The sequence below is a fragment of the Hippopotamus amphibius genome, chromosome 3 (assembly GCF_030028045.1).
Source record: "Hippopotamus amphibius kiboko isolate mHipAmp2 chromosome 3, mHipAmp2.hap2, whole genome shotgun sequence".
In the NCBI taxonomy this organism is placed as follows: domain Eukaryota; kingdom Metazoa; phylum Chordata; class Mammalia; order Artiodactyla; family Hippopotamidae; genus Hippopotamus; species Hippopotamus amphibius.
In genome coordinates, this window is record NC_080188.1 from 109,903,059 (window position 1) to 109,917,014 (window position 13,956).

Genomic DNA, 13,956 nt, shown 5'->3' on the forward strand with positions numbered 1-13,956 from the left:
GTACATTATTCTCCTGTTAATCTGCCTTGTGTCACAAAGCAGCAACAAGAATTCAAGAGGGATGGGGAAAAACTCCCCCCCATCATAATTAAACCAAAAAAAAACGCTTTTTATTTTTATTTGTTTTCTTTTCTCGAGAGGTCACAAGATTTTAATGGCAAAAAGAATGACTATATTGTATAGTAAGCCCCCCCACACACACAAATATATAGAGAGAGAACTAATATCAGTTACCTACATGTTGGGTGTTCTTTCTAGTTATTTACAGTTCTTACCAGACTGTAGCACAATGTTTAATATCTTCAAAAATACTGGTCAACTAGATGCATAGCATGTAAGTCTAAACACAGACTACTTAACAAATATTAAGGGTTGTAAATGTCTAATTTATGAAATTCTATCCATTTATATAGGAATATATTTAATTTAAAAATCCATCATCACTAAATTTTATTAGAGGAATACCTTAACCAGCTAATGAACACTACTATTAAAAGGCACACTTTTGAAGACCCCAGTTGTTATAAAGTGCCACAGTGGAAGAAGTCTAGAAGTCTTGGAAGAGGCCCGAAGGAAAGATGCGAGGACAAAACCAGTTGTGAGTGATGCAGTCTGTGTGGCTTCCTATTCAGTCTCACTCTTCTTATTGTTCACCATTTTCCTCAACCTTGTGTCTGTTTCTAGGCATCCACTGAGAGTCTAAATCCACTGATTTAGACTATGCTCATATTTTCTTCAACACCAGAGAGGCCTATGATTACAGTGTCACATCGCCTAGAGATATCAAAAGATTTTTAATTTTATTGGAAAAAAATTCCCCCATCTAATTCATTGCACATCCATCATCTCACATATTTATCTCTCTCTCCTTTATTTGGTGAGAACATTTAAGTTTTACTCTCCAAGCAAATTTCACTTCTACAATACAGTGCTATGTACTATAGTCAGCAAGCTGTATGTTAAATCCTTAGACTTTATTCAACTTATAGCTGAAATTTTATAATCTTTTACCAACTTCTCCCTATTTCTTATATCACCTACCCAAGCCACTGACAACTACTTTTCTAATTTCTGCATACGAGTTTGATTTTTCCTTTTTTTTTTTTTTTTTTTCTAGATACCACTGACAAGTCATACCTACTAGTTTTGGGGTTAGTGGACATTTGGTCCTGTCCCAAATGAACATGAGACATTTGGTCCATACCCAAAGGTCCTTGAAATTTGGTTCTATCAAAAATGTTCATGAGCAATTTGCTCCATGGAAAATGATTTTGGACAAGGTCAAATATTAAGAACACTTTGGTGTGGACCAAATAACCATCTTATGGATATTTGAGACAGGACCAAATGTCCTGCAAGGAGTATTTTCCTTTTCCTCTTGGCCTGTTTTATTTAGTGTAATGCCCTAAAGTCCCATTCATGTTGTCACAAATGGCAGGATTTCCTTCTTTCTCAAGGATGAATATTCCATTGTATATATGTGCACCATATCTTATATATTCTTTCACCAATTGATGGACAACACAGGTTTTGCCCATTACTTAATTATTATGAGTAACGCTGTACAAAGCAATCATAATTTCAAATAAACATTTCTTTATCTGTACTAAATCATCAGCTTTCAAAAAGCATCTTGAATTTACTAAGCATCTGATAGGTTAGTGCTTCACTTGAAAATTCACAAAAACAATTTTACTTTACTTCACATTATGATACATTTACTATAAACTATGCTATAATTTGAAAGGGGTCAGCCACAGGGAAAATAGGACTAGCAGATGAGTATATCAGAAGAGGACAGAGGGTCTTTCTTAGATTTGGGGCCTGCACTTTTCTGTCCAGTTCATATATTAGAGCCACAGTGCCTAGAATAAGTTTTCACATGCTGATGGTCCTGAGGGAATGTGATGTGGTAAGTGCATTACAGTGGCCAGAAATCTGAGTTCTTACGTCAGTGAGATGTGTTTATGATATGTTGGCTGTGTATCCTCTATGTGGTTCTAGTAGTTGCTCTTGTTACTAGGGTTTTAGAAAATTTGAGTTCTTTGTCAATAGATGTTAGACAGTGTGGCTAGTTAGAAGTTGTATCCAGGCTCTGCGGTGGAGATGTTGGTAATTTTCTCCCTGAAGGTGAGGATAGGTTTGCCTGAAATCCTTTCCTGGAGAGCAATAGTGTTCTCTGACTTCACTTTTTTCTTAGAAGGAGGGAAGAACCTTGGAAGTTCCTGTTTGCCCTGCCCAGTGTCCTGGCTCTATGCACTGAATACCTTCAGGATATGCCAGCAGTATCCTCCTTCATATGCACACATTCTCAAGTGCTTTCTGATTGGATTCCCAAGTACTATTAGCATTGTATGCTGCCCAAATGCTTGAACTTTCATTATAATTTATATGATACATTTATAGCACGTATAATGATTTAACTTTACCGTAACTATACCTAAATCCTAAGGATGGGCAGGACACCATATGTTTTACATAAAGCTATTTATTTTCTTCCAGTTGCAAAACCTTTGGTACTGTGTTCAGCCTTTCTTGACGTTTCCTTTTTTGCTTACAATTAGTTATTTTCCAAGCTGCTTTTTTATTCCACATGCATATATCCTTTTACGATACAATCACCATGTTTAAAACTATAGTCACCATATTTTACTCAGATCCTCAGGCCTTATTCATCTTTTTTTTTTTTTTTTTTTTGAAAAAATTTCCTTGTATTTTTTTTAATTTTTTTTAATTTTTAATTTTTATTATTTTTTTTTAGGGGATACACCAGGTTCAATCATCTGTTTTTATACACATATCCCCGTATTCCCTCCCTTCCTTGACTCCCCCCACCTTGAGTCCCCCCCACCCTCCCTGCCCCAGTCCTCTAAGGCATCTTCCACTTATTCATCTTATAGCTAAAAGTTTGTATGCTTTTGCCAACCTCTCCTTACTTCCCCCACCCACAACCCCTGGCAACCACTTTACTACTTTCTGTTTCTATGAGTTTGATTTTTCTTTTGCTGTTGTTGTTATTGTTTTTCTTAGATTCCACATATAAGTCATATTTAAAGCTATTTATGCAAAATATAAAGAGCCTAGAGCCTGTTCCCTAAAGTCTCCTATCTTTCTACTTAAGCAATACCAATGTGCTTACCATTCTCTTAGGTTTCAATTTAATCCTATTAAAACAATACTCAACCCATATCTTCAGTTAAATTTTACCTTCCATTACAATTATAAATTGCATTCTCTGAATAAAATAAAACAGTTTTGGCAACATATATGGTACCTATTAATTAAAAACTAGAAATTTCTGTAAATATATTTTAAAATCTGTTTTATGATTAAAAAAAAGCACATACTAGATTTCCTTGTTTATTTAAAGCTCGTTATATATACCCTCTTGTTTAAACCTCATAACAAGCCAATAAAATAAGGATTATTTTCATTTCCAGTTTACAGACAAAGATTGAGGCCCAGGATTTCATCTATCTTTCCTGGAATTGCAGGGCTATAAGGTGGTAGAGCCAGGATTTGGATTCATGCAGTCTGAGTGCAGAGGTCCTTCTATTACTTATTATGTTCTACTACCCATCTTGAAGCTAATATATGTGCAGTTCATGAACACTGTATCAATTCCTAGTGTTTCCTGTGTTTTAGTCCATGTTGCAGATAGTTGAATTAAGGGATGAAGTGGATAAGAGGCATGTATTATTGACTTGGAAGATTTATAGAAGTTGTTTAAAACCTTGCTTATGGTACTTCTTAGCAGAACAACATCAAAAACTTGTTTATTTCTCCAATCTTTATATTTCTTATATATATACTTTAAAGAGACATACCTAATTTTTTACTATTTTTGTGAGACAGAGGGATGATAACAGAAACACCCTGGGCACATATCAGCCATTCTACTTCTTCAAATGAAAGGATACTTAGAATTCTTAGTTTCTCTTTTAGATGAGTCACTTTTAAATTTGGATGGTAACTGCAAAATTATAATTGGATGGATATTGTGTTTCAGAAATGTAAAAGAATCATGTAACATTTTCAGTTTTAATTTGACTACAAGTACTTTGAACCACATAAAACCTTCTAAGTTTTCTTTCATGTATAACTTCTGTGTAATGTATTCTATTATCTTACTTTACATTTTAAATGAACTATTAGCTTGTTTTACTTTTTTTTCTATAACTCTTACCTTCATTCAGTCATTCCTCTGGAGTCCCAATAATCTTAAATACCTGTATAGTGTGTGTGTGTGTGTGTGTGTGTGTGTGTGTGTGTGTGTGTGTGTGTGTGCTGGTGGTATAGATTACATGAGTTTATGATGGAATCATGACATTTCCATTCATATATATATGTACACACCTGCATATATATATCCCTCTTCAAGTATGACAGGTAAACACTGAACTTTGTAATGTCCTAGAAATAAAAAAATAAATGATAACAAGAAAACTCATGTCATTTTACTGAATTTTTTTCAAAACAAACTTTGACAAGGGGATATGGTTAGAATTGATAAGTTTGGAGGATTAGCCCCAAGGCTAGGACCAAAAGAGATTGTGCCTACAACAGTTATTACTGCATTGCTTGTTTAAGGAGCTTCTGGGTTGGTAATCACATGGAGGTGCTGGGATAGTGGTACCTGGAGAGGGCATTGAAGTGCCACACCCTTTCCCCATGCCTTCCCTGTGCGCCTCTTCCATCTGGCTCTTCCTGAGTTCCATATACTATATTTCTACTAATCAGTTATTTGAGGAGAGCTGCCAAAATGGTGGAGGAGAAGGGCCCTAAGCTCACTTCCTCTCCCAAGCACACCCAAATCACAACTAACTGCAGAATAACCATTGATGAAAAAAACTGCAACCCATCAGAAATGACATCTAAGCAACAAGACCTGGCCCCACCCAGCAGCCTATAGGCTCCAATGTTGGGATGCCTCAGGCCAAACAACAAACTGAATAGGGATAAACATGCCCCTAGGCATGGCCCTGCCCACCACAGGACTAAGAACCAGCTCTACTCACCAGTCATCAGGCAGTGGCCCCTCTTACCAGGAAACATGCAAGAGCCTCTAGACCAGACCCACCCACCAGGGGGCAGACACAAGAAGCAAGAACACTATGGTCCCACAGCCTGCAGACTGAGTCCACAATCACAGGCCAGACACTCTCCTGGGACCAGCTGGCCCCTAACCCTTGGGTGATGAGAGAGGAGTGCCCTGCTGGGACACATAGAACATCTCCTACAGGGGGCCACTTTTCCAAGGCTGAGAATCTTAACTAATCTACCACATACATAAAAATACAAAAGCAATTTAGACAAAATGAAGTGACAGAGAAATATGTTTCAGATGAAGGAACAAGATAAATTCCCAGAAGAAGAAATAAGTGATGTGGAGATAGGCAAACTACCCAAGAAAGAGTTCAGAGTAATGATTGTAAAGATGATCAAAGGTCTCAAGAGGAGAATGGATGCACAGAGTGAGTAATTGGAAGTTTTTAACAAAGAATTAGAAAATATAAAGAACAACCAAACAGAATTAATGAATACAATAACTGAAATGAAACATACACTAGAAAGAATCAATAGTAGACTAAATGAGGCAGAAGAGTGGATCAGTGAGCTGGAAGACACATTAGTAGAAATCACAGAAAAAAGAAAAAAAGATGACAAGAAATGGGGACAGTTTAAGAGACCTCTGGAAAAATAACAAACATGCTAATATTTGTATTATAGGGGTCCCAGAAAGAGGGGAGAGAGAGAAAGGGCCTGAGAAAATATTTGAAGAGATAATATCTGAAAACTTCCCTTACCTAGGGAAGGAAATAGTCACACAAGTTGAGGAAGCACAAAGAGTCTTATACAGGATTAACCACAGAAAAACACACTGAGACATAGTGTAATCAAAATGACGACGATTAAAGATAAAGAGAGAATATAGAATACAACAATGGAAAAGTAACAAATAACATACAAGGGAACCCAATAAGGTTATCTACTGACTTTCATTAGGAACTCTGCAGACTAGAAGGGAGTGGCAAGATATACTTAAAGTGATGAAAGAGAAAATGCTACAACTAAGAATACTTGGCAGGTGAAGCCAAGTCCTAGTTCTAGCTGCAAGTCCTAGTGGTACCAGAGCTGATGTCAGATAACTGGTGAGTGTCACCAGTTCCTGACACAGCTGACTGTGGGGCCTGAGATTGTCCTGAAACTTGTGTTGGCTTGCTGGTGAGTGGGCTGGGCTATGGGGATGTGATTTTTCTGGGTCTGGTATGTGTCCACTGGTGAATGAAGCTGGTCCCAATGCTTACAGCATTCTTGCTGGTAGGTGTGGCCAGCATTTCTGCAACTGGTGCCTGAACACTGTTGGATAGAGCTGGGTCCTGGGTCTCTGGCTGCAGGGCCCTGGGGGTCCCAAAACTAGTGCCTGCACATGCATAGGACCTGCTTCTTGGCCCTCTGGGGGGCAAGACCATGTCTAGAGACAGCTATGTGCTCCTGGAATATTAAGGCAGCCTTGTCTTCTGGTAGGTGGCACTGTATCTCTTCCCAGTTAGTTGCTTGGCCTAAAGTGTCCCAGTGCCAAAGGTTGGTGCATGGGTTGGGCTGGGTCCTGAGGCTAATAAGCTAGAGGGGCAATTTCAAAATGGCACTTGCCAACACAAGAATCCATGTGGTAGAACGAACTCCAGAAATGTCTGACACTGCTGTCTATATCCCCAAGCGTAAGCTTCAATTGCTTCCTGCCTTTCTGGGAGACTCTCCAAGATCAGCGAGTAGGTCCTTTCAGATTACTACTTCTGCTTTGAGTCCCAGAGCATATGAGAATTTGTGAACACCCTCTAGGAGTGCAGACTCTATTTCCCACAGCCTTTTGGGTTTCCCCAAATTAAATCCCACTCCCTTTCAAAGCCAAACATTCTAGGGACTCATCTTCCTGGCACAGGGTTTGGGAGCTCAGTGTAAATTTCAGACCCCTCACTACTTGGGGAGCATTTCTATAATTGTAATTACTCTCCCATTTGTGGGTTTCCCACCTGGGGATCTGGGTCTTTACTATACTGCATATCTGTCCTTCCTGTCCTTTTGTGGTGTCTTTTTTATATCTTTAGTTGTTGAAGAACTTTTCTAGTAGATTCTAGTCTTTCTCATCAGTAGGTGCTCTGTAAATCACTGTAATTTTTGTGTGATTATGAGAGTAGGTGCACTCAGGGTCTTCCTACTCTGCCATTTTCACTGATCTCTTCACAAGCTTTTTTTGTTTGTTTGCTTGTTTTTTTTATGTAGTCCAATTTGCCTATTCTTTTTTCTTCTGTTGCCTGTGTTTTTGGTGTCACATTAAGAAATTATGATCACCTCTTGTGTTCCAATAGTTGTTTAGTTCTTTATATTTTAAAAACAAGTCAGGATCTTGGGATTAACATACATACACTACTATAAATAAGCTAGATAACCAACAGGACCTACTGTATAGCACAGAGAACTCTGCTCAATATTCTGTGATAACCTATAAGAGAAAAGAATCTGAAAAAGAATGGACATGTATAGGTATAACTGAACCACTTTGCTGTACACTGGGAACTAACAGCATTGTAAATCAACTATACTCCAATAAAAATTTAAAAAAATATATATGATTGCCTTATCTAATGTCCTGAATCTTTTGTTCTCTATTCTAAGTTTTTTATAGTTTTAGCTCTTATGTTTAGGTCTTTGATTTATCTTTAGTTTATTGTGTATATGGTATAAGTTATATGGTATATTGTGTATATGGTTTATACACCTCCTTCATTCTTTTTCACATGGACATCTAGTTTTGTTAAGGTCATTTGTTGAGAAAAGTGTCCTTTACCTATTAGATTGTCTTGGCACCCTTGTAGAAAGTCATTTAGCCATTAATGTGATGGGTCATTTCTGGGCTCTTTAATCTGTTCCTTTCATCTATATGCCTGCCTTTATGCCAGTACCACACTATTTTGATTCCTGTAGATTTACAATAAATTTTGAGTAAGGAAATGTGAAATTTCCTACTTTTTCTTTTCAAGGTTATTTTTGGCTACGGTGTCCCTTGAGATTCTATATGAATTTTTCAGATGATTTTTCCATGTTTGTAAAAACTCTCATTGGGGTTTTGAAAGGTATTGCACTGAATCTACATTGTTTTAGGTATTACTGATATCATAACGATATTAAGTTTTCCAATCCATAAAAATGTAATATCTTTATCTAACTATTGTTTCTGAAAGATGAGAACTATAAGAAATTGGACTTTGAGTTTATGTAAGTTGGAAGGCACCTAGTCTGCAGAGTCAATGTCCCAGTCTTATTATAAGGGTCAGAAATATCTATAAACTAGCAAAGGTCAATGTCCCAGTTCAGGTTCATAGGCAGAGAACTGCAGTAGAGTCAGGAAGAGCTTATTTGCTGATCATCAGCATGCAGGTCATCAGGCATGAAGAGCTGAGGTTTCAGTTTGAAGTCTGCAGGTCTTCAGGCAGGAAGAGTTGATATTTTAGTTTGAAGGCTTTCAGGCAGGATAATTCTCTTCTACTCAAGGGAGGTCAGCCTTTGTTATTCACAAGCTTTCACTGATTGAATGGATTGGATGAGTACCACCCACCTTAGAAAGGACAATCTTCTTTACTCAGTCTACCAATTCAAATATTAATATCATCAAGGAAAACCTCAGAGAGACAGCCCAAAACAATGTTTGAGCAAATTTTGTGTACCTCATGGACTACTCAACTTAACACATAAAATTAGTCATTGTGAATCTATTACTTCTCAGTTTAGCATCTATAGACATGGTCTTAAACTATAGTTAATCTCCAAATAAAGACAATACCAAGGTAAAAATTCCACCTAACGTGGCACAATGCTCCTCTGTACAACTGAAATCACACTAAGTCCTCCCAAGAAGGGAAGGTAAAGTCCTTGGATGATGTATACTCCTCTCCTTAATCTAAATACTGTGATGAAAAATTTAAAAATATTTAAATACTGTAAGAGAGAATGTGATGATTGTAGCTGATCTTTATAACTACTTTCTTATGTCACTCATTTTTTATTCTCTGTGCCTTCAGCAAGCACCTAAGTAGGCTATGTATCTTTACCTGGTGGGGTGACACAGACTTTTATTGTTGAAGAGTCTTGGCCATTAGTAGTTCTGCCTGGGTTGGGTCGAAAAACCAGTAAAAAATATTTTTTATTGATCTTAATCATCTAGCATGATAATACTTAGAGAAGCCCTAGAGGAACTCCTGTGTTAGGGACATATTTTCCTTATTTCCACTGAGGAGTAGTAGTCCAATTTCCTGTTGGTAGTTAGGATCAATCACTCCAGCCAGCACACTAACTAACTTCTTCGCTTGTTGATTTAGAGGCATGAGATAAATTGTCAGCCAGCAGTCTTAACTCTCAGTTCAGTAAAATCTTGTTATGTCTCCTGGTGGAAGCATTTTTTCTCTTTGGAACTGAGACCTCTAAGCAAGCAGAACATAAGTAACGGGAACAGGAAGTAACATTTTGCTGAAAGCTTACTAAAGGTGATAGTGAGTACAGTTCCCATTTTATCCCATGAATCCTGGTTATGGGAGAAACAGCAATTGATAACGGGTTCTGATTAAGAACATATTCAGTGTTTTAGAGAATTGAAGATTCTTGTCACTGCCTTTCATACATTGGTACTGCCACTTAACTGGTACTGTAACTAATTCTTCAAAAGGTTATTCCATATTATAAAATCAGCTGCTTTAGGATGGTGGGGAAATGGTAAGACTGGTGAATTCCATGAGCATGTACTCATTGATGTACTTCAATTTCTGTGAAGTGATAACCTTGATCAGAAGCAATGCTGTGTGCAATCGTGATGGTGGATAAGGCATTCTGTATTTCTGTGGGTGGTAATTTTGGCAGAAACTCTTCACGCATGGAAGGCAAATTCATAACAATAGTAGGTGTCTATGACAGCAGCACAAAACACTGTCCCTTTCATAATGGAAGCAGTCCAGTGTAATCAACCTGTAACCAGGCTGAACTCATTGAGGAATGATGCCATACTGGCACCCAGGTTTGCTTCCTGTTTTTCACTGGTTGAGTACTCAGTGGTGGTCATAGCCAGGACAGTCTTAGCTAGTGGAAGTCCATGCTGTTGAATTTATGTTTAACCTCCATCCCTGCAACATGACCACTTTTCTCATGAGCCCATTAGGCGATGACACAGATGGCTGGGGAGAGGCTGACCAGCATCCATGAAACGGGTGATCTTATGATGGCGATTCTTTGGTGAGCATTCATGTAGTACACTAATATCTTCAGGTTACCTGCCCATTAAGAGAAGTATATAAGAATACCTCTTTCTCAAATTTGATTGTTACCAATCTTCCAATCACGTTCCTTCCAAGCCCCTGACCATCCAGGCAAACCATTGGTCAAAACCGACGAATCAGTATATATTGCACATCTGGACATATCTACTCCCAAGCGAAGTGCACAGCCAGGTGCACTGCCTGAACGTGTGCCCATGGGGATGACTTCCCTTCTTACGGACCTTCACGAATTTTCCAGAATGGGGATGTAGCTCTAGAGCTCTCCACTTTGGGGTTATGCTTGTGTATCATTGTAGAACCATCTGTGTATAAATCCCAAGTATCCTCTTTCTCTATCAACTGATCATAGTCAACTCCCCAGGAACCCATAGGTGCAGGCAGGGAGAGAGAAGGAAGTGTAATGAGAGTGGGGACCATGAGCCTCAGCAACTATCAGTGTGCCTGATACAGTCCTTAGGCTCAAAAAGACTTGTTTAATGAATGAAGAACAAATGAGATGAATGGAATATATTTAGACTGAACTTGCTTTTTGAGTAGACAGAGCTATTTATATTTTTTAAAAGATTTTTTGACGTGGACCCTTTTTAAAGTCTTTATGGAATTTGTTCTAATATTGCTTCTGTTTTATGTTTTGGTGTTCTGGCCATGAGACATGAGGGACCCCAGATCCCCAGCCAAGCAACGAACCCAAAACCCCTGCATTAGAAGGCAAAGTCCCAACCGCTGGACCACTAGGGAAGTCCCCAGAGCTACATGTGTTTAAAATGGCTTTTTATAATAAAATGTTACCACAGCAAATTTCTTAACAGGAAATTATAACAAAAATAACCAACATTCATAGATGATGAACTCTTTCTAAGAGCAGAGAGAATATCAAGGTAAAAGATTTGTTCACATGATGACACACTGTTTCAATTTTTTCTATTCCTAGCATAAGTAAGAATAAAAAAATGTGGTATCTAAGAGAAATATCTAGAATTCTCAGATTCTGAAAATGTAAGCTAAAAAAAATTTCCTAGTCTTCACTACTACTTTTCTGTATTTTACTGAATGTATTCATTTTTCTTTATGTTTACACTTGTTAATTTAGTATTTATTATGGACCAGGTATTGTGCTACTTGAATAAATTATTCTTAGCAAGTAGAGAAATACTTTATGTAGTGTGACTCTTTGTTTAATATATTGAACTTCCTATCTGACATTAAAATACTTTTTATTTGAATCATCCTTCTTTCTGGTGGTTTATGAGCCTAAGCTGGTGACAGTAACAATACAGAATGATCCTTCATGCTAAAGGGAAATTTGGAAACGATGTAATATTTTTTATTTACCCCTTAGAGGTTATGTGGCCCATTGCCTCTATATTTTAAAGTAGTCATATACCACAGGGTTGCAGTGAACATACTGCCACCAACTATGATGTATAAAAATGGGTATAGTTACTAATAAAAATATATTAGAATTTAGTTTTACATAACGAACATAAGTGCATAATAAAATAGTATATATATTAGTGTATATATAATTATATATAAATATAAAACATATATGTATATGTATATAGACAGAAAGATGGATCTATAGTCCATCACAGTTCCTGTCTCAATAAGTGATAACTAGTATAATTATGCTACCTTTCTATCATTATCACCTGGCCATATATTACAGCAGTTAAGGACATGGTCTGAGAGGTCAGATTCTGTTTATAGGCTTTTTAATATTTCTGTTTTGGATCATACTCCTTCCTGTTTGTTTACTCACTGGTCAAATGGGGGTAATAGCAGTGCCTACCTCTTTGTATCGTTATAGAGATTTCTGCTGAATATAACTGTATTAATATTTTATTTTTTTATTGAGATGAAAGCTTATGAATCCATATACAATGATGTAGCTGATAAAACTAAGCTCCAATTTGACAGTAATTTTCAAATATGCAAAGAGTGGTCCCAGGCTAGGTTTGTGTCTGTTTTCTTTAATCCATTTCTTCTCTCCATCATGCAGAAGCTATGATTTGTAGGGGTTAATTTTTTTTTTCTTTATTGCATAGATATTATATGCTGAGATCACCAATAATGTCCATTCAACCTTTGCATCAGTTGCATGAATGTTGGGCTCCACACACATTTTATTTATCACCTGAAATCACTTTTCTGCTACACAGCCTCCTTATGGCATTTTTCATCTGGTCATTTCTCAAGGTATAGATTAAAGGATTTAACATAGGAGTTATCATAGTGTAGAATACAGCAACTGCTTTATCAATAGGCAAAGTAGCTGCTGGTCTCAGGTACACAAATATGCAGAGCACAAAGAATATGAAAACCACTGTGAAGTGGGAGACACAAGTGGAAAGGGCTTTTTGCCTTGCCTCAAAGCTGTAGGTCCTTAAGGAGTGCAGAATGACCGAATAGGAGTCAATCAAGAGGAGGGAGTTCAACAGACAAATGAAACCACTGTTGGCAGCAACAAAGAGTCCTAGAGTGTGGGTATCAGTGCAGGCAAGACTGAGCAAAGGGTTCAGATCACACATAAAGTGATCTATGACATTAGGGCCACAGAAGGGTAACCTGAAGATGAAGAGGATCTGTATGGTTGCATGAAGAAAGCCTCCCACCCATGACACTCCCACAAGCAGGCCACACAACTGCCAGTTCATTATTTTTGTATAGTGCAAGGGCTTGCAGATGGCCACATAGCGGTCATAGGCCATCACAGTGAGCACGATGACATCAGCACCAGCAAATAAATGTTCCCCAAAGATTTGGGTCATGCATTCATTGAAAGGACTGGTTTTCTTTTCATAGAGTGAATCTACAATCACTTTAGGGGTATTGACACAGGAATAGCAGGCATCGATAAAAGAGAGATGGGCCAGGAAATAGTACATGGGGGACCCTAGCAATGGACTGGCTTTGATGGTGACCATAGTGAGCACATTTCCCACAATAGAGACAATATAGATCACCAAAAACACAATAAATATGATTTTCTGCATCTTTGGATTCTGCGAGAGTCCCAGTAGAACAAACTCTGTCACGTTGTTTCTATTCTCCATGTATCTCAGGTTATGATTAGTTACATTACCTGAAAAAAAGCCACATTTTATTAGCTCATCTATGAATTCATTAAGACTGTCAATGTAATAAATAATAAATGCCTAAATTCTATTGAGTTCTGAAATCTTCTGAGTTTTTGTTTTGTTTTGTTTTGTTTTTTTTGAGATAGAAATTAAAAGGGTCTGATCTCTTGAAGATTTCTCAAATTCTCTCCTGGGGAAAGGTGACTTTTAAAATATAGACACAAAAACTCCAGACAGAGACAGGAGATGATCTGTGCACACTTAATCATTTGAGATGACTCACAGCTAATGTTAAGCAATAGAATTCACACATAGTGGTATCTAAACCTGAAAAGAGACCTAGGAAACACATGTAAAGGCTTATAAATTCAAAGCTAAGGAATTTTCTCTTTATTGTTAGGAAATAGGAAGCCAAGACAAGTAACTGATAATATGAGTGTAGAGATAAAGAGGGATTGAGAAGAGGGAATCTTTGATATAACTTGATTAAAGATGTTTGTATGACTTGAATGAAGTGAATTGAGGTTCTGCAAGGAGATGAAAGCCAGAGA

At 37.5% G+C, this 13,956-nt stretch overlaps 1 protein-coding gene across 1 annotated transcript; it reads right to left on the reverse strand.

The window, feature by feature from the left end:
* Positions 1-12,451: 12,451 nt before the first annotated feature.
* On the reverse strand, positions 12,452-13,384 carry LOC130849748 (olfactory receptor 4C46-like). Its single transcript, XM_057728886.1, has one exon. It carries the CDS (start codon positions 13,379-13,381, stop codon positions 12,452-12,454), a length of 930 nt encoding a protein of 309 aa, XP_057584869.1. The 5' UTR covers positions 13,382-13,384.
* Between the last annotated feature and the right edge of the window lie 572 nt (positions 13,385-13,956).

Coding starts and splice junctions, on each gene's coding strand:
- LOC130849748 (XM_057728886.1), bottom strand. CDS start 13,381: ATGGAGAATAGAAACAACGTGACAGAGTTTGTTCTACTGGGACTCTCG.